Raw genomic sequence first — 21,857 nt, 5'->3', positions numbered from 1 at the left:
GCTGATTTGAGGTCCCTCTTCTGATTGGCTCCTTTCACGTCGCGGCAACTCTGAAAACCGGCTGTGGAGGGATACTTCCGGGTTCGACTCCTGCTGTGGCTGTGAGCTTATGGCATTTAGAGCGGTATTGGAAAACAAAGCGTTTTCTCTCCTCAATTCATCTTTAAACTTTAAACTCAGCGGTAAGTGTCCTTAATATCTTACAACCTTTGGTTGTCAGTAGTGATGGCCAAATGAAGTTTTCTGAAGCACTGAAGCTTGTATTGAAAAACGGTTCATTACTCGAAGCTTTTCAACACAGTCCTCTCTGGTGACATCTGGTGGCCAGAAATATGAAGCGCAGCTTGAATCCACAAAATAAAACCAACTGCTTCATTATGATTGCCCACTCTACAGAGTGGAATCCTGTCTGATATTGGGCCGCTGTTGTGTTGCTTTGAACGTGTATTTTTTGGTGGTTAAGAAAATGTGTTTTATTTGTTTAATAAATAGTTTTGACCAGCAAACTCCCCTTGCTTAAACATGCGCCATGGTGTGGTCTTTCTTTGCTTGTGACTTCTTGATGTTGGTAAATACAATAATTGAAAAATACCACGTTACATATATATACATATAATAATGTACAGCACATTATGGAGTAGGCTTCTGCTGTGAGGTCTTGCCTCCATGCAGGTATGCAATTAATCGCCGGAGGGTATATTTATAAATAATATTATATTAAGGAAATTTTCCCAGACATATTTTTGACCTGGGGGTAGAATTGATTGTGAAATGGAAAAGGAAAATGCTTATGAACTTGCAAATTAAAAACATGATGCATTGACGGTAACCCTTTTTCATTTTTATTTAAAAAGAGAATTTGTTCTAGTGTGCGATGGCCGAACCTGTTCCTTTTCGTGGAGATAATTTATCGTGCCTTAAGGAAAATCCCTTCACATGGCACAGAGGAGGCTGGAGTGCAGAGAAACTGGTAGAGATGCAGTTATACAGTCTAACTGGGCCCCACAAACTATCAGCTAAAGAGAATAAAGAAATTCAATTGCTGCACATTTGGCAGACTAACATTTTCAGATTAATTAAACAATAAAATATATATTTTTATAACATTACATGTAAAGAGTCAAGTGGAAGTTTTTCTAAAGTTATTTAATGATATTTATATTATGGAAGCAGATTTTTGACATTTTACCTTTTTCCCGTTTTCAGATCAAATAAACACCCACAAAACAAAAGCAAACGGCCAGAACACAAAGCTGGAAAACCCACCCGATTGACAAAAATCAACTCAAAATACTCCCACACAACAGAACCTCCTCTATTCCTCGCTGGCTCCAAATCTCTCAGTAGAATGATCAGTGGTTCGCTATCTGTCACCATCAAAACACTCCAAAAATCCCGCAAATGATTCGCTTCCTTATAAACCATTGAATCAGATACCGAAGCAGTTAGGTTCTAAATGAAGCTTCGGACGTCACTGATCACGTGACTCTGGCCAAACGAATCAAGCTTCGACACAGTGCTTCTGAAGCAGTGTGTTGATTTTTTTGACACACGCACCGGAGCTTCAGCTTCAAGCGGACCATCACTAGTTGTCAGTAACCAGCCGATCGTTTTCGCGATTAAAAAATGACTTTGTGCGGCGGCGTTCCCACCGCGAGCAGAACTTCGGTTCAAAAACCGCTGTTTTTGAACACTTCTGTTTACTTAAGCATTTTTATGGGCTTACTTTGAAACAAAGTGCGATTGAATGATTATTGTTATGTGTTGCCTTGAATTCGGCTATGCTGTCTGTTAGACAGTGGTTTTTCTTTATTGTTGTTTTTGTATTGTTTGTAGCGAACGCTACTGGAATGTATAGATTAAGCTACGTAGCCAAGATGATTAATGATTTAACTGTTGTACATTGATTGATGATGATTTATGATTTGCATTGTTACCTAGACTTGCAGAAGAATATATTTGTTTACCGGTACACTGAATCGAACTTGATGTGCTAATGGACATTTTTCTGACCTACAGGTCAGGTTTTTTTTCCCCTTTGAATTGATCTTCTTCATATTGAAGTGGCGAGCCGGTAGGACCATTCTTTGTTTTCCCCTCTTTTCCCCCACTTAGCCGTCTTTGGATTACGGACATATTTCCCATTGTATGAAGCTGGACCCTAAGGAGGAATACCTTAAAAGTGAACTTTAAAAAGAAAAGGACCAAAAAAAAAAAGGGACTCTTAGCAAAAGGACTCTTGCACAGAAAAATCACAGCATTGATTTATTATTTAATTGTGGACATTTACGTTGTGTGTTGTGTTAATTATTTTGTTCCATTTCCCCTTTCCCCTATTTATTCAATATATTTTTGGTACAAGACATTGCAGTTTTTGGTCTCATCATTCACACCATCTGGGCTCCATAAAGAACTATTTCTTCTGCGCGTCAGTCAGTAAATTCATCCATTGACATAAACTAGTCCTTTAATAACTTAGCGTTACAATTACATTAGTCTTGATACAGCCTCTGCCACCACATCAGATCAATTGCTCTGGGCTCCTTTGATCAGCTTCATCACCTAGTGGGGGTGGGGGGTCATAGTTTGGTCCCGCCTTCACTGTTGTGATTGGTGTGGGGGTAGGGACAGGCTTAGGGCGTCGGGGGGTTCCCCGGAGGCATCTTTCTTGGGGGGCTCAACCCGGGGTAGCGGTCATGTCCAATTAGGGGCTCTGTTGGCTCTCAGGTGACTGTTTCCTCGTGGCTGCGTGCAGCGGGGCTAGGGGAGGGTCTGTGCTGACGGACATGGGTTACTGACCTGGTAGCCTGGGTGGGTCCGGGATGGGCGTGAGGTTCTGGGGGTGCTCCGTCTCTGGGCTGGGGCCCTGGCCGGGCCTCGGGGGCTTGGGTCCTGGTTGGTGTGTTGCCGGGGTTGTGGGCGGGTGGGTGCATGGGGGCCCATCCCTGGCCCAGGGTGCCGCCGGTGCGTCGAGCCACCTGGGGGGCTCTTCAACTGGTGGGGGAGGTTGTCACATCTTTCTTCTCTTCAGGAACTCTCTCTGCAGGAGGGGGAGATACAGGAGAGGTGGAGGAAGATCTCAGCCTGGGTGTTTATTGTCTTATGTAGTCTGGAAGAGGAGTGGATGGTGGGGTGGGTGCAGTTTTCTCTGGTGGGGTTGGGTGGACTGTCCCGGGCTCTGTGGGGCCGGGCGGCGCTGCTGCACTGGGCCCCGGTCTGGATGGGCCTGGGCCCCTTTCCCGGGCGGGTCGCGGAGTATGGGGGTGCCTACTGGGGTCAGCGGGGGAGCTGGCCCCAGGGAGGGGTCACTTGCCCCTCCCTTCCTTCCCTCCCCATCTCCAGCTGCCTCCCTCTTCCCGCTCCACCACAACCACCCACACATGCAGGACCTTGGAGTAGGGGTATGTCACCAGGGTGCAGAGGAGGCTACCCCCCCCCCCCCCTCTCTGTCCCCTTCTGGCTGCCTCTGCCTCAATCTGTGTTCTGTTGATCTTATGTGCTGCACAATAATGTTTAATATTTAGTATTTACTGTCATATTCCCATATATCATTGTGATGTTGTTTATTCTATTACTCTTGTTCTCTTCTGCTTGTTTTCTTTTTTCTTTCTCAACAGGTGACCCAGGTGATCGATAGATGCATTTTTTTATTTTTTTTTTCTGCCCATTCTGTTGGTTTTTGTTTTTTGCCCTTCTCCCCCGTCCCTCTTCTCAGCTGTCTCTCTTTCCCTCTTTCTTTCTCCCTTTCTTTCCCCCAGTCAAGTCTGTCCCGTATTCAGCAAGTGAAAATAAAATAAACAATAAAAGGTGAATCAAATGGACCATTATGGAAAGGCTGGGATGGTCAATTTGGTAAAGTAAATCCGTTGGGCATCTTTCCTCGCCTTTAGACAACAATTCTGATGGCAAAAGAGTCAAACGGGACAGGCAAAAAAAAAAAAAAAAAAAAGAGGCTGAAAAAAGCTTGTATTTATAGTGTTGTTATGGGATTTTAAGTTGTTTAAAATGAATTTATAAGTACACACCACTGTGTACTTATAAATTCACAGTGGTGTGTACTTATAAATCACAACAAACATTGTGAAGTTTGCAGACAACACAACTGTGGTTGGTCTCATCACTGACAATGACGAGTCTGCCTATAGAATGGAAATGGAGCAGCTGGAAGTGTGGTGTAGATCCCACAAGCTCACCATCAATGTGGACAAAACAAAGAAGATGGTGATCGATTTCATAAAGTCTGGCAGAGATCACCACACAGACCTCATCATAGATGGTGCTGCTGTCGAGAGGGTCAGCAGTGTTAAGTTCCTGGGTGTACACCTAGCTGATGACCCGTCCTTTTCCATTAACACCGCAGCAGTTATCAAAAAAGCACAAAGCGTCTCTACTCCCTCAGGAGACTCAGAAAAGCAGGATTCTCCACACTTCACCTCACACCATTGAAAACATCCTAACACAAAGTTTTACATATTGGTTTGGCAATTGCAAGTCCTATGGGAAGTGTCAACTCAATAGGATTGTTAAGACTACCAGGAGGATTGTTGGTGTCCCTCTCTCGTCTCTGGAGGAGATCTACAAACAGCACTGCATATGCAGAGCTATCTCCATCATCAGAGACCCCCACCACCCCTCGCATAGCCTGTTCTACCTCCTGCCGTCTGACAAGAGGTACAGGAGCATCAGCTGCAGAACCACCAGGATGCTGGAAGGGTTCTTTGCACAAGCTGTGAGAGTGATAAACAGACTGTGCCCCCTCCCCACCCACTCAGCTATTCACACAGCTACACTATGAGGTCCACAAAGGGACTGTAATGCCCCCGCACGCATGCACACAGACACACAGACTACCTAATTTAACCATCCCTTTCTGTGAAAGGACTGCTTCTACCTACCCAAATGAATGTGACTTGAGTTTGTTTTATAACTTAGATTTTATGTCATTTATCCATACCCATTGTTGCAATTTTTTACTGCTCTTTTTAAGCTTATTCTTTTTTAAACTGTATTGTTTATTGCACTGTAGACGCTGGCGAGAAACACTATTTCGTTTTTGCCTGGGTTACACCATACAAAATGACAATAAACTTCTTGAGTCTTGATTTTGAAAGGCTACCGGAACGTCATGCGTGCTGAAATGTTTCCGCCCGGAGTTATTTTGGACTTGAACACATGCTCGTACGGCTGTTGGTGCAGGAGTTAGATGTGTTTTCTTTCGTGTTCTTTTTGGCTAAAGTAGTTGGTTCATTACATTACTCTTAATTTTTAGTCAGCTAAGGAGTCAGTATGGCGGATATGAGGGACGCGAAGCTGGATTTTACTCTCAAAGAGCTGACGTTTCCCGCCGAACACGAGGATGTCCCGGGAAGCTCGTCCACCGTGGAGCTCCAGGACAAGAAGTTGGTGTGTGTGGAGTATCCGGGGGTCTTCAGCAGCGCGGACAGGATGCTGGCCACTTTGGGTGGTGAACAAAAAGTAACAAAAGTAAGCGGAAAGTAAGCTGGGACACAGATCAGTCTCGGGCTTTTATTTTGAAAACCATTGTGTCGGCTAATGAGCGCATAGAAAATATATTTTCATTTTTTTAAACATTGTAACTTAAATACATCGCTTTATTTGATGTATCGCTTTATTTACTTGGTGTTTTAAACTATATCAGTTACAGTCTTTCAGCATTTTGTAATTCAAGTGGTCTGTGAGGAAAACCGGGATCTTTTCAGGCTTTGGATCAGCGCTGTAAAACGCATTTTAGGGCTGGGTCTCCTATACAGTTCCAGTTTAAAATCAAGCTGGCCACACCTCCCTATAATTTACTCTTTCTATATTAAATGTAAAGACGTAAACGTGTGTCCTGAAAACCTCCACATTTTCACATGTAATGAACCATCTACACCTTGATAGTACATGGTTGGACCCCCTTTTACCTTCAGAACTGCTTTAATAGTTTGTGCCATACATTAAACACGCTGCTGGATATAGTCCTCAGAGATTTTGGTCCATATTGGTATGATAGCATCACACTGTTGCAGATTTGTCAGCGTCACATTCATGATGCAAATCTCCTGTTGCACCACATGCAAAGCTGCTCTTTTGGATTGACTTCTGCTTACTGTAGAGCCCATTTCAGTGCAGTGAAACCAATTTTAGATGATCTTTGAGCTTTGTGACATGGACCGTCACATCAGAATCTTGCCGGAGACAGTTTTCCAGTCATCTGTTGTTCAATTTCTGTGACAATGTGTGAACCATAACCTCAATTTCCTGTTCTTAGATGATAGTAGTGGCATCAGGTGTGGTCTTCTGCTCCCATAGCTCATTTGCTTCAGAGTTCGATGCGTTTTGCATTCATTGATGCTCTTCTGCAAAACATGGTTGTAATGAGCAGTTGTTTGAATTACTGTTTGAGTTGCTGCCATGTGATTGGCTGATTAGATGAGCAGTTGAACACGACCAGTGAGTATATGTGTATGCATATAAAACATGAGCCTAAGTAAAAAATAAAAATAAAAAATCCTATTTTTCAACTCCACTAAAATTTGCCAGTCATCAGAAGGTATTAACAAAACAGATGAAGGGCAGCCTGAGATATTTTAAGAAGAAAAAAAGATTCATTGCAACAATGTGTCTGAGCTTTTCCTCATTCAGTACATGCAACACGCAGCACCTGTATAAAAAAGGCCAAAGCCGACTGTACTTCCTCAGGAGGCTGAGGTCTTTCAACATCTGCAGGAAGCTCCTGAGGATGTTTTACCAGTCAGTGGTCGCAGGAGTCCTTTTCTATGGCGTGGCGTGCTGGGGGAGCAGCACAGCAAAGAAGGACTCATCCAGGCTGGAGAAACTAATCAGGAAGGCGGGCTCTGTGGTCGGCATGAAGCTGGACACTCTGGTGACAGTGGCAGAGAAGAGGACCTTAAAGAAACTGATGGACATTATGAACAATGCCGGGCATCCTCTGCACACGGTCGTAAACAATCAGAGGAGCCTATTCAGCGACAGGCTGCTTCTCCCAAAGTCAAAAACCAACAGACTTAAAAACTCCTTTGTCCCACACGCCATCAGACTGTTTAACTCCTCACTGGAGGGGAGAGGGAGGGGAGACAGGAGGACAAAGGAGGGGGGAACAACTGAGTTGTAGGGGCTTTTCTACACTGTGCAATATTTGCAATATTTGGTTTTTGTTTTGTTTTTATTCTTATATTTGACTGTGCAATAATCACTGTGCAATATACTCACTCAAATGAGCAATCCTGTTTATCCATATTGTATATTCTGTATCTATATATGTGTATATATGGTGTATTTATGCTTATATCCTTACTCTCATTCCCCTTAATGTATCTGTAACTTGCAACTTCTTTCGGTGCTTTGCTACTGGAAACTGAATTTTCTGGAGGAACCCACCCGAGGGATTAATAAAGTTTCATCTAATCTCTAATCTAATCTACATCTGCTGAATGAGGAAAAGCTCATTCATGACCACCAGAACCTAGGATCACAGTGGAAAGGCAATAAACTGTAACACCAGTTGTTTTTTCCATCTTTATGATTATAACAACAACATTTTAACATTTTTAACCTTCCAGATAAAAAAGCTGTCACGAAGGGAGGAAGGCCATTCGTAAATTGTTACCCAAACAATTAGCACAAATTATTAGAATTATTTTGCCTTTTACCTTCTTTAGCTCCAATCCTTTGAAGACTTTCTCATGAGCGCCCTCTCCTGCAACCTGGCTTAATTACAGCCAGGTGCACTGGCTCCCATAGGTTGAAACAGAGAAATTTGAATGCTGTGCTCCACTGAGATACACAAATAACAAGTTGGTATTTAAATTTCTTTGAAGTTTAAATATTTCATAAAACATATGAAACATACGTTCCTGCCCTTGGTTGTAGCTTTGTGGGATTGGAGGGGAGAGCTGTTTTATTTAAAATGTATTGTCTATTTTGCATGTTAAATTGTTTTTTTTTTGTGGGTAATTAACTGATACTCAAATCTTTCTCACTTTTGTGGTTAATACCTGTACCCTTTATTTCCCATTAATCCCACAGACCTATTCCAACCCCAGCAAGCGTCTCGAGCTGCGTTACCGGCCCCAAGACCCTTTCTGTCACTCACTGTACGGAAACCGCGTCTCATCAGGCAACCTCCTCCTCAGAGTGCGACGGCGGGCGCGAAAAAATGACCCCAAGGATGCTGAAATCCACATGGACATGCTCGGAGTCATTGGAACCACATACAAATTCACGGGTGTGTCTCTCAGTTATCCACCTGTAGCATAATAAAGTGTTAATTTTGTTCGCCTTTGGTCCTCTTTCAATGTTTGGTTTCACTTTTTTAAGAATCTCTAATATTTATTCGTTCCTCATACAGTTTATACGTAATTTAGTCATGATGATCTTACCGATGTGGCATCTTGATCATGTTAAAAGTGAGAATTTAAACAATCAAAGGAAATCCAGTTTGACTGATGCTGTACATGTTTACTACAGTGCCCTCCAGTGGCCAAATGGCAGATTTATTTATTTACTTTTTGTTTTAGACAACTTAGGAAGATTGCTTCAGACATCAAATGCCAGCACATGAAACAAGGAGATGAAATATGAAGATTATCGGTGCAATTTATTGGGCGCAGAATTTCTTTTTTTTTTTTCTTTCAATGAAATTCAGTAATGGGGGGTCACATCTGTGGGAATTATATTATATATTGTCTTGACACGGGGACCCTCCCATGATCTTACCAAACATCATATTAACTTGTTTTAGGCAGTGGTTTCTGGCATGCCACACTTCTGAAAGCGAAAAATGTCCATGCACTCAATCCCTTTGTCTTAAATTCCAGCATGGCAATGCTTCCTGTCACAGGGTGGTTTGATCTCAGACAGAAGATGACAGCGTATCAGAAAAAGTACAAATAATGCAAGTGACAATGTTTGTTCTGATGTTTGCCGTTTGCAGGGCTGGCAGACTTCCAGTGCCTCGCTGTGCATTCAGAAGGTGGAAAACATACGTCTTTGTATGACAAAATCATCCTCCGCAAACCCGAGAGTCAAGAGTTCTTTGAGCAGCCCATGCCTTACTTTCTCCCCCCACCCATCTTCTCACGCCTCGACAGTCCCGTGGATTATTTCTATCGGCCTGACGTCCATCTAAAGTTAGTAAACCACTGTAAACCCCCAAACAGCAATATTGGGAAGCCTTTATCGATCTTTAGTTTCAGGGTGATACCTATAATATTTCACCTCTTTTTTGCGTTTGTAGCCAAATGCCAGGTGACAGTAAGAATTTCATTGGTTTAAATCGCGCTGGCCGGCCCCACAACGCCATTTTTGTCAGCTTCACTGATCCCGTCGTGCCTGCAGAGTGCCTCGAGGCAGCTAAAGTGACCTGGAAGCGAATCTGCATGAATGAGTGTGACAAGAAGGCTGAAGAGCAGCTGAAAAAGGTGTGTCCAGCACTCAGCCACACTCTGATTGCAAGGGTCACTAGTTGATAAGCGCAGGAACTGAGGGGAGATTGCACAGCTGTATTTACATCTGCTCGGACACTTTGAAAACTCTGTCTTGTTGTGTTTTTTGGCTCACAATCTGCATCTACTGATATTTTTGTTCATTTTCCATCACCTGATTTCAGAAGCGCAGGTCAACCAACAATAATCAGCAGTTTTCTCTCCAAAATAGCAAAATGTTACAAGGCTATCTTTTATATAATGTTACATAAATATTGCTTTTTATCATGTTTGGTTATTATCTAATCTCAAAATACTTTGCACCTAGATGTTTGAGAGCCGGCCCATCTGGTCACGGAACGCAGTCAAAGCCAACATCAACCTCCACCCTGATAAACTGAAGCTGCTGCTGCCCTTCTATGCCTACTACATGGTGAGGTTATCAACGACTTCACTCAGGTGTTTTGAAATATTGAAATTTTAATTAAAAAAATCTGCTGTACTTACTCAGTCTGCCCTAAAATCTTAGAAATGTCTGTGTTTGCTTCCATTTTAATCAAATACCAGTGATATTGTCATGAATAAGAATGTACACTTATACAACTGTGTAGTGAATGAAATACTTAAAAAGACAAATTTAACCTATTAATATTTAATTTACTGCATAGCAATAAGCAGAATTTATATTTGTAGGGTGAATTTAAGCTTAGAGGTAATTTAGCTATAATAGTTTACTTTACATTTCCCTATTTGGCTAAAAGTTTAGCCATTGGTTTAAGGCTATGACTTATTTAATATGACACTGAATAAGTAATATCCATTTACTATACAACATTGAATCAAGTCAAAGCCTAAAATGCCACAAGTCCTAAAAAATAAATGCTCAAAAGTAATAAAGATTACTAGATTACATGCTTTTGTTGATATTATTATGTCCATCTGCTGGATGAGAGACTTGTGCAGTCTCTCATTTCCTGTAAAAAGAGATTAACATAGGTAGACTTTTTGTATGTAGGTGACAGGGCCGTGGAGAAGCCTGTGGGTGAAGCTCGGCTACGATCCCCGAAAGACCCCAGAGGCCAAAAAATATCAGATGCTGGATTTCAGGATCCGTTGTAGCTCCAAGCACGGTGAGAGCAGGATTTCTCCGTTTCTGTTGAAACTTTTTCTACATTTAACATCAGCGTTTGTGTTTCAAAAGGGCAAAAAACAAACTTGAGCAATTTAGTCATTTTGCAAAATCAGCTAGTTTGTTATGATGAGCATTTTTGATTTCATTTGTTCCCATTTTTAGGCTACTTGCTATCCAACATACCAATAAAAGCCAAGAGAAGCTCCCTGAACTACAGTCTGCCAAACACATTAAACAAGTCGGGTAAGTGTTTTAGAAGTATGGAGGATAATGCACACAAATATTATTTGTGAGCCTATCAGAGCCTCTGATTTGCACATATATTCACACAAAAGGGAGAGCGGTGAGTGCAGTGTATGAATTGTCAAGACTCAAGTGTTTTAAAAGTAACCTTGTTACTAAGTTAGTAAATGAAGTCATTGCTCTATTCAGTGTTGTGCTGTCCTTTTTTCCCCAGCACCCCAGCCAGCTAGTGTGATGGATCTTCCCACTCAGGAGGGTCCCAGCAGCAGTCGAGATCCAGCTCCAGTCACATACCAGCTGAAGGTCAGTGACCATTATCAGAGCAAACATGCCAGATGTTTTAAGCACACACACCTTCTATAGTTACAATATCAGGCTTTAAAAAAACATTTTTGATAACACTTATATTTAGGCTTGATGAGGTACGCTTCCCATGATGTACTTCTCCTTCATTCCCCTCATTTTACTCCTCGTGTTTTTATAAGCCTCTGTTGATAGTCAGTAGGTTTTGTCTGCTCTCTCAGAAGTTGTGTTTGGTGCTGCTTGTTAATTGTTTTTTATATGTTCATATTTTCCGTTATATTTTTCCCCATCCAGTCAGAGCCTTGAACCTAGTTTTTCTGCCGTGTCTTCCTGTTAAACAAACCTCTTGCAGGATGGGGAGGGGATTTTTCATTTTGAAATTCTCTCTATTTTTGTGTCTTTAGAATATAAAGCACTGTGAGGTGACCATTGTTGTAAACTGGGGCTTTGTAAATAGAACTAAATTGAACCCAACTTGAATTAAAGCTCTCCTTCTTCATGGGACCCTGAGTATTCTTCTAGAAGCATGCTTAAAAAAGAATATATGATGGGATGAATTTCATGATTGTATGGCCAGAGTTTACAGTATTGTGCAAAGGTCTTGAGTCTGAAGCCATGCCTTATTTCTTTACATTTCGCTTGAAATACATACAGCATTTAAAGACTGAAACAGCTCTGGGGAGGCCAATCCATGACATGATTTTCTATCCAGGTATTTTTTTACTGTTTGGAAGTGGGTCGGGGATCATGCTGAAAACCGAACTGCTGTCAGTTGGATACTAGGGGTGCAACGATACACAAAATTCACGGTTCGGTTCGGTTCGATACTTTGGTGTCACGGTTCGATATTTTTTCGATACAAAAAAATGTTCATGCATTTTTAATTTGTCATTTATTAAAATTATAAATATATATTTTAACTCAAAAGTACAGTTTTTGAATTTAACCCTAACCCTTGTGCGTGTTTTTTATTTTGACAGCGAATACGCACCTGCGGACCACTTATGTGCAGCCCTGGTTATATAGTTCGTCATATTGCAGCCACAGAAATTCTTTTGTCCATGAAACCATAAAGCTGCACTTTCTTTTTGCCTCATAGTCTGATTTGTCATAACTTCTCCGTTTTGTGGTAAGCTTTTCTTTGGCTGTCACTTCTTCACCCTGACCTGTCTTATTTGGCTCAGCAGAACTAAAATATATATACTGCTGCTTTTACACACGCACTCACATAAGCTCAGCGATTCTCTGCGCGATCAACCTCTCACATGTTTAAGCTTGCTGTGGGAGATTTCACTTGTCATGTTTGCATAGTAAGCTAACGATTAATAAGACGATGTCAGAGGAATTGGTGCACAAATTATCATCACTCACAGATCAGTGCTGTCGCTCTCTATACACAGTTCGCACGATTGCAAAGTGAAAGCAAAAAAACAAGCGCAAATTCAAACGCGATTTCAATATGTCACATATTGACAGTGGCTCACCGATGCCAATGACATAATTACCCAGCTACATTTCTGAAAGAATGCAAAAGCATTGACATATATTTTTCCTACAATAGCCCGACGGGCAGGGAAGAGAGAGATTTTGGTAGCCCGACTGAAAAAATCGCTAGCTCCGGGACGTCGGGCTAGCTAGAGAAATGTCTCTTTCCAAAATAAAAGCTATACTATCCGCTTCTTCTGGGCTATATTCTCAGCAGCATAAGGAGAATCATGTGCTAACAGCTGTCTAAATGACTCGGCTAAAGTTAGTAGCATGCTTGCTTTTTTTTGTCTTTGCACTAGGATGATGTCGGCGTAAATGTGCAGTCATATTCGTTGTGTTCCCACTAGTGCTTTCAGGTTAATCTCGTTGAAATTACCTTAACGCCACAACACGGCAAATCTCCGTTAACGAGCTACCGCCGATCACTCCGTGCATGGGGCTAGACGGCCAACACGTTAACGAGCTAACTGCGCTAACACACTAGTTCACACCAATGTAATTGAGCATTGCATGGCACATCCAACATACTGTTTTACTTTAGTCCATGACTCGCTTACCTTCAGGGTCATACGTCACATGAAAACCAAAATAATTCCAAACGCCAGATCTGAATGAGGTTCAATTTGCCTGTTGCAAGGAGAGCTTAACTTCTGTCTCGCTAGCTTGCCCTGCGCTCTTCCTTCTGACTATGCTGTCTGTGTTGAGCGCTCAGTGCAGCCTAGGCGGAGTAGTCGAACGCAGATTCACTGAGCGCTCAACACAGACAGCATCGTCAGAAGGAAAATTGATAAAATAAATTACAAATGTTGTATTGTTCGATACATATGCGTACCGAACCGAAAGCACTGTATCGAACGGTTCAATATCGATACGAATATCGTTGCACCCCTATTGGATACTTTCCAGATCCCACTGCATGTTGGATTAAAATCTAAACACGCATTTCTGTGTTTATAATTCAGTCAGTTTTGACAAGACACCACTGGCTGAAATGCAGCCCCAAATAATGACAGAGACGCCACCGTGTTTTACAGATGACACTCAAAAGGAAATGAGGGGTGGATCAAAACTTTAGCCCAGTGCTGTATATTCTGTTCATTTATTGAAATCTTTTTTTTTTCTTTTTTTGAACACATTGACATTTCTATAGCATGATAGTGAAAATGCCTGAAGCTACAAAGGCATTTAATGACAGTTTAAATGCAAGCTGTCTTGCAAAAAAAGTAATGGAGAAGCTGTCTGTGTCCTCTGTTTCATCTCCACAGGAATCATCCTACATTTTCAGAGAGGGCATGCTGCCTCCTCACAGACAAATGTTTTACCAGGTCTGTGATTTGGATGTGGAAAGGTAATACACAGTAATGTTCATAACGGTCATATCTACTCGCATCTGTCATCATTTTTCATCTAAATAAAGTTGATCAAACTGATGTCTGGGTTTTCCACAGGTCCTTTCACCTAACTCCTAAAAATGTTGTTATCTAAAGATTCTCAAAGAGTAGATTTAACTGCTTTTCAGATATATTTTGTATACTCCGAAGTGCTGGCTGTTTCTGTTTTTGGTGGGATAAGAGAAGATAGCAAGATGTGCTAATGTTAATAGGGAGGAAAACATGAATGTACGATTCTGTGAAATTATTTTTTATGAAATACATAACAGGAGCAACAATGAATAAGATTTTATTATTTTAAAGTATCCAGTGTAGCATTTTAATTATCTGGTGGATTTATCAAATATGTCGTGGTTCCATTAGAATGACTAATGTAAGCGTTTGCCATTTTGCAGCATCCAAAAGGAGATCGAGCAGAACAACGGAAACGAGCAGCACTGTGACGAGCGTGACGGCTGGTGTGTCGTTGGCACCACAGACAAGCTGAGGGACATGATCTCAGCCATGATCAAGGCGGTGATCAGAGCGCAGAAGCCAGGTAAGGAAAAAGTTGTGACGCTTATTACTGTGTAACCGCCTTGATCATTAGAGTATGTTAACTTGACACAGTGTGCACCCAGAACTTGTTTTACTTTTACTCCAAATCATGCCCTGCTTTTAGTTTAGTTTCTCACCTGATAGTTTTCTTTGCTCTTCTCTATTCATTAGCTGCAAAGTTTTTTCCCTCTAAGCCTACTTATGACCAGCAGCTACTCCAGTTACATAGTCTAGTTTTAAGTAAAAGAGTGTGAACAACAACTGGATGGACTGAACTATGTTCAGATATTAACGTTAGTCAACCGGTGGTCCAACTGAGATTGCAGCCCAGGCACCTTTGCTGGGCACCTTTCTCTTTCTGTCACTATCCAATATCTGCAAAATGCCAACAATAAATCTTTAAAAAAAAAACATCCATGTTTCGAGCAAAATTGGTTTTAGCAGCTCTTGTTATCCATTAATGTTTTCTTTGATAGTAGGTCAACTTTTTATGTTTTTGGTTCCATGATTGGAGTCACAATTCCTGCAGAAACATTGATGCCCTGCGTTGTTCTAATAGAAAAATGCTAACATGCTACCCTAAAAATAAACCTGTTTGTTTGTGCACTAACATTTTGAAGCACTGATTATGGATTATCATGACAAACCAAAACTCATAGACAAAACTTAACAGTGACTATTTTCAGTATTTGAAGTAAATGAGTCATGAACAAGACCACCTAGCACCCACTTTTTACTTTTTGGTTTTGGCTTTTTGTTCTGTTTGTCCTTCAGTGCTGCCGGAATTACCCAAAAGACGAAGACGTAAAGGCCAAAGCGTAAAAGATGTTTATGCAGAGGAGGAGGAAGATGAAGTGGGGGAGTATGAGAATAGGGAGGATGAAGAGGAGGATGAGGAAGATGAATTTCAGCCATCTGAAGGAAGTGAAAATGAGATGGAGACCGAAATTTTAGATTACATGTAACACAATAAAACCACGTGTTGACATAAATTTGACTGTTAATATGTTGTGTCATCAGTTTCTTTAAAAATGTGACCGTGTAAATAAAGAAATTATGTTCTTTTGAAAGGTTTGTGTAATAGTTGTGTTCCCTTTGCTGTTAATGTAGAGAAACCGTTTGTGTTTGCGTTTAAATTGACATTTTTGTTAGTTACAGTATAACTGGAGTTCACCATGGACACAAATAAAGGTTCAGTTTTTCTGACCAAATAACATTCATAACCAACATTAAAAATCGCCGGATGCCATGTCCTGTTGTTGTGGTCTTCCTCCTTTAGGCGTATTAAATTAAAGATTTTAAAAAAAGATAGCAAAGTAACTAATAAACGGGTAATTACTTAAAATTTGCAACAAACGACTACAAATTGAATTTTGAATTTTCGACCGTAAGGCCCAAAATTGAGATTCAAACCAAACAACACTGTTCCAGTCTCCTGTTTTAAGTTTTTTTTGTTTGTTTGTTTTTACTGAACAAGGCACTCAGAAAGTACATGAATAAAATATTTAGAGTGTTCAATTTGAACTATGAACTGCAAAACACTGAAGAACAACATGAACTTTGGTCCTGTACTTGTACTGTTTTTGTGGATCTCTTTTTTTTTCTAAATATGTTCAGGCATTTTGGGTAAATAGAGGAGCCCCAAAAAGCAGTTTCTCTTAAGCTGTAGTCAAAGACACTGCTGACACTTCTGCTGGCAATTCAGATAAATGTGAGAAGGCTGACACTCCTATTTGTTACAGATTCAGCAGAGAAAAGCAGCTCGCTGGGTGCGCAATGCCAAGAAAAAAAGCTCAATTCAGTTCATTTTTGTCCCAGTGAAACTCCCAGTGTTTCTGACGGAGAGTAAGTGGGGCTTGTGTCTAGACACTCAGCCTGAGGAATAAGTGAAGAGTTTTAGGGCGAACGTTTTGGCACCACGCGCGCGGCTTTCAGCCATCCAAGCAAAGTGCCGTTTAGGACCTGGTCCTGATGACTTCATCTCCCGCTCCTAGAAATAAACTCTTTTAGCAGCAAATATCACAATCACGTTAATTCTTGTCCTGAAAGTGAAACTCTTACAAATACATATGCATGAGACCAGCCACCAAAACATCTCTGTTCACAACTTTCAGTCATAAAACTGACACTGTGGCGTTCTAGTAAATCCAGCAGCTTTCCAATGTCAAAAGCTGGTTTTGTGGTGCTGCTGCTGTCAGTTCATGTGGCCCTGAATGTTCCTTCTTTTTTAAAATTTTAACCTTTGAAATTAAGGAATATTTGGCTGTTCTTGTTTATACGACCAACACTGAAAAAAAGGGGGGTTGAACACGTTATGGTGAAGTCACATGCATGTTTTGTAGTCTATCTTCTGTATAGTTTTCACCCTGTTAAGGAGATACTAGTGTAAGGCTGTTCTGATTCTCAGCATACGCCTTGTCTTTTCCTTTGCAATTCTCCTGCCCACTTTTCCTTTCCAAGCCAAGTGGTTAGAGGTTAAAGGTTAAGGCAAGAGACAGTCTGAGTATCAGATGATAAGTAAGGAAAAACAGATATATATTGTGTCATGGTATTCCTTTTTTAATACACTGACTGTTTTTGAAGTTTTTGAAGTATTTAAACTAAATACAAGCCAAACACAATATTGGTGGCATCTGCACCTCCAGATATTCTTTAGATGTAGAGAAAACCTGCAAATAGAAGAAGTGCAGAACATAAAATAAAAAGAGACTATTTTTCTTTTTTTTCCCCAAGAAAGATTTTAATAACACCAGTTAACTCCAGCTAATTTTCACGAGTATGTATCGGAATTAGTTTTTCTGTTGACTAAGAATAAAAGTATTTGTGCTCCTTGTTTATCATTTGTAATTTTATTGTATATTTATAAATAATTATAAATAGCTTACCTACTTATTAGAGCAGACATTAAAAGAGATGTCTCATTGTAACAGGGCAGCCCTTAGCGGCTGGAAACACAGTGAGACAGACCAAGGCAAGTGTAGTGGAACAAAGTATTTATTTGCTATATGGCTCTCCTTACAACAATTAACTTGTCGAGCTTCTTCACAGCACAAAAATCCATCCTCTAATGACAACTGGCAGCCTTAAATATGTTCAGCTGTCACAGACTTAACCATTATTCCACTCTCAGGTAAATTCTTAAATCCCAACCTTCCACCACAGTATACAATATATCAATAAGAATAAATAAATACATAAATACATTTTCACATTTACATATTAATAAATACTTCACACTTTAATGTTACACCAAACCCAATATTATAAAAACCCAGAAACCCAAGCACAAAAAGATTCACCACACTCTTTACCCATGGTCTCTCCCGGAACCTTTAAATGGTGTCTGGACCCCCGGGGAAACATTTGCCCAAACACCTTGAAGAGGACACAGGCAAGAAAGGTGAGTAATCATTAACTTACAAACACTTATTTGCAACACTTTTCCCTAGATTTCACACACACATTTGCATTAGTTTTCCTTATTGGTAAACCTTAATCACAATCTCAATCACCATTCTTCTCTCCTGACAGACAACCACCACATTCCTTGATGAGGAGCAGCTGTGCAGGATCTGAAACAAGGCCACCAACTGATTTTAAAATTCCCAATAAATAGTCAATAAATATTTAAACTTCTTGTGTGCAAATCCATGCTTAAAGTGCAATGCTACATAAAGTGCTTGATAAGGTGCTTTTAATAAAGTGAAAGGTGTGCTCTAAAGTGCTATACAGACAATACAATATAAATAAATGCAGTAAGGGAGTCCTCTTCCTTACACTCATGATAACTACCATTAACCATTCTTTTTAGTCGATTTTGGTTTTCTAGTTAAATGTGGGGAAGTTTGGGGGAAGATGTAGTGTATACAAGGTGGTTAAATATTATTCAACAGTGAGAAAACCAGGGGCCACGGACTCCACGTTGGTCAGATGTTGTGCAATGTTGGTTCCTTTATAAAAGTCTGGCTGACAATCAGGGAAATTCTGACAGCTTGATCATGATGCTGAAGCTGGGGATTTTGTTTGCTGTTGCTGTTTTTCTGGAGACGGCCTCTGCAGCCTCTGTAAGTATCACATAAAATGTAATTTTCATGTTTACAGACTTTCTTTTGGATATCTCTAAAGGTTTCACTGTGCAGAATATGTTTCAAGTTCGGTTGTGCACTGATAATTCAGCTGTGACTGCGTGATTACAACATGTGTAATTTTGTTACACTAAGTGTTCAAATTGAAACATATTGTGCTCAATTTAATCAGTGTGGTAAAAAACCCAAACATCCATCTTTTTTTATGGCTCACATATTTAGTCCATTTATTGCCTTAATCTCTGTAGCTTGGCGTGGTGCAAACTGAGGGAGGGATGGTTGAGGGTGAAACAATTAGTCTTGGATTATCCCGTTCCATGGACATCTTCAAGGGAATTCCCTTTGCTGACATTCCTGGAAGGTTTGAGAAACCAAAGCGTCACCCTGGTTGGGGAGGTGGGTGGACAGCATTTTTCACTAGATTTGACCTCTTTAACAATTATGTTTGAAACTCACAGAAGCTTTTTCTGCTCATTTCCTTTTAAATATGTTTCATCTTCTGCTTGCAAAGTGAAATAAGTATTCGCTAAGGCCAGCTCTGTGTGAAGAAATATGTAATAATAACATACTTGATGCTTCATGGTAATCTTAAATGATAACACACTACTCTTTTAATGTGTGTTTCTGGTCAGGTGTTCTAAAGGCCACACAGTACAGAGACGAGTGCCTTCAGCTGAACTTCTTCCAGAATAGCTACGTAGGCAGTGAGGACTGTCTGTACCTTAACATTTGGGTTCCTCATGGCAGCTCAGGTAAAGACAGAAGCCAAAAATGTTTATATATTAAATTAGACCAGTGCTAACTGTCTTCATCCTTCTAGTATCTTCTGGTCTCCCTGTCATGGTTTGGATCTACGGAGGAGGCTTCATGATTGGAGGCTCCATGGGGCCTTACTACCTGGATAACTACATGTACTATGGAAAGGAGATAGCAGACAGAGGGAATGTTATTGTAGTGACACTTGGGTACCGTGTGGGACCTATGGGCTTCATGAGCACTGGAGATTCTGATTTACCTGGTAGGTACACACATCTTACAGAACCTGGTACATGCTGGACTGCCAATACAGAAATACTTCCATTTAAATAGTGATTCTTTCTACAAACTTGATTATATTTAATCCTCAGGAAACTACGGTTTGTGGGATCAGCAGGCCGCCATCGCCTGGGTGCACAGAAACATCCGCTCATTTGGAGGCGACCCTGACAACATCACCGTCTTTGGAGAATCTGCAGGTGGAGTTAGTGTTAGCTTCCAGGTGAGAGTATTTGTTCTTTTTCTGACCATCTATCCATAGGTGGAACTCGTTTCAAAGCAGATAGTGAAATATGTATTTCTCCTGACATTCCACCTACAGACTCTCACTCCCCACAATAAAGGGATCATCAGGAGAGCCATCTCCCAGAGTGGGGTGGCACTTTGCCCCTGGGCACTCAACAGAAACCCTCGTAGGTTTGCTGAGGAGGTACATAGCAGCTTCTTTACATATAACCACTTTTTTTTTTTTTGATCAAATAAGGAAATAATAATAGAAACATGCATAAAACATGGGGGTAATTACAGATAATTTGCACCCACTCTGCAGGTTGCTCGGAAGGTCAACTGCCCAACTGATAACAGAATGGCTTCCTGTCTGAAGATGACTGATCCTGGGACCCTAACAAAGGCGGGAACTGTGAATTTGCTCAGTTCACCTGATCGTAAGGACTACGTTCCACAAAACCTAATTTATACGTGATGAAAACAGTTCTGCTTAAATTACCCACCAAATTATATTCATACTAATTATTGCACAATTTCTGGCATATATATAATGATTTCTGATTGTGTGCATATCTTAGAGCCCCTTGTGTTGAACCTGGAGATAGCCCCTGTGATCGATGGTGATTTCTTGCTGGACGATCCTTCCAACTTGTTCCACAATGCAGCTGAAATTGACTACATTGCTGGAGTCAACAACATGGACGGGCATATGTTCACCAATTTTGATGTTCCATCAGTCAACCTTGATCTGGTTGTCACCCCTACGGGAGTTTGAGTGCTTTGATCAGCTTTGGAGTGATTTGGAATTGCATCATGAAACAATTTCAAACAACTTACACATCGCAAAACGGTAAACCATGATTTGGTGGCAGTAAGGAATTTTATCAGTTCTCTCTTTCTGATTGCAGTAACGATGTGAGGAGGCTTTTGGCTGCCTTGACAAAGGAGAAGGGTGAGTCTGGCCTGAACAATGCCTACTCCACGTATACCTCAAATTGGGGAAGTTTTCCCACCTGGGATACCATCAAGAAAACCATTGTTGATATTGAAACAGACTACATTTTCCTGGTTCCTACACAGGCTGCCCTTTATCTTCATGCTGACCATGCCACGTGAGAATGTGACCTTGAAATACAGATGTCACAGTTTATCTAATTAATTACTTACGAAATAAAAATACATATTTTTTTAGCAGTGGTGGAGTTATCATCACATTAATTTTCCTGTTCTTTTTGTCTCATCAAAGAACTGGTCGCACCTACTCCTACCTCTTCTCTGAGCCCAACCTTCTGGGCGGTCCTTTATTGCCCTACCCAAGCTGGATGGGAGCTGACCACGCTGACGACCTGCAGTACGTGTTTGGAAAGCCCTTCAGCTCACCACTTGTATACTGGCCAAGCCATCGCCGTGTCTCTGACTATTTGATCTCCTACTGGACCAACTTTGCCAAAACTGGGTATAATTCTGCAAACACAGATTTTTGCGTCAAAGAAATCAAACAACTGAATCACTTATTGTAATACAAATTAAAAACACATCAGTGATGTTTTCAATTTCTCTGATCAACAGAGATCCTAACAAGGGAGATTCAGCCGTGCCTGCTACCTGGCCAACATTCACCAGAAGTGGTGAAAAGTTCCTGGAGATCAATTCTGACATGAACCAGAATTACATAAGGCAGGAAATGAGGCTGCGTTATGTGCATTTCTGGACCAGCATCCTGCCCAGCCTTCCCACAGTCACCTCTGAATAAAGGGCATGTACTATTCACTGTGGACATGTGCAGACATGTAGATCTAAATAAAGTATCAGTATCAGTGCTAGTTCATGAAAAATAAACATATTAGAGAAAATATGGTTGTCTTAGTTTTATTTGATCAACTATCAGGGGTTTCTATAATGTTTTCATCATATCTATTTTAATTCTTTCTTTTTGATTATATTATCCCTCTGTTCAGCACTTTGGCAG

The 21,857-nt window shown here is 40.8% G+C and overlaps 2 protein-coding genes across 2 annotated transcripts; both read left to right on the top strand.

The window, feature by feature from the left end:
- Window positions 1–5,213: 5,213 nt before the first annotated feature.
- On the top strand, window positions 5,214–15,505 carry gtf3c5 (general transcription factor IIIC, polypeptide 5). The gene is made up of 11 exons (XM_085358027.1): window positions 5,214–5,484; window positions 8,050–8,248; window positions 8,957–9,152; window positions 9,260–9,443; window positions 9,775–9,879; window positions 10,462–10,576; window positions 10,741–10,821; window positions 11,036–11,124; window positions 13,878–13,960; window positions 14,399–14,541; window positions 15,315–15,505. Exons 1-11 carry the CDS (start codon window positions 5,287–5,289, stop codon window positions 15,503–15,505), a joined length of 1,584 nt encoding a protein of 527 aa, XP_085214153.1. The 5' UTR covers window positions 5,214–5,286.
- Window positions 15,506–18,535: 3,030 nt separating this feature from the next.
- Window positions 18,536–21,670, top strand: LOC146628705 (bile salt-activated lipase-like). Its single transcript, XM_085358026.1, has 11 exons — window positions 18,536–18,604; window positions 18,874–19,021; window positions 19,258–19,377; window positions 19,446–19,643; window positions 19,753–19,883; window positions 19,983–20,090; window positions 20,211–20,325; window positions 20,467–20,657; window positions 20,777–21,000; window positions 21,135–21,344; window positions 21,458–21,670. Exons 1-11 carry the CDS (start codon window positions 18,539–18,541, stop codon window positions 21,639–21,641), a joined length of 1,695 nt encoding a protein of 564 aa, XP_085214152.1. The 5' UTR covers window positions 18,536–18,538; the 3' UTR covers window positions 21,642–21,670.
- The last annotated feature ends 187 nt before the right edge of the window (window positions 21,671–21,857 follow it).

The sequence above is a fragment of the Diplotaxodon limnothrissa genome, linkage group LG7 (genome assembly GCF_057381915.1).
Source record: "Diplotaxodon limnothrissa isolate DT_005_m linkage group LG7, D_limnothrissa_male_GT1.1, whole genome shotgun sequence".
Taxonomy (NCBI): Eukaryota; Metazoa; Chordata; class Actinopteri; order Cichliformes; family Cichlidae; genus Diplotaxodon; species Diplotaxodon limnothrissa.
Note: the sequence above shows the minus strand (reverse complement) of the source record. Positions and strands in the feature narration are given on the sequence as shown.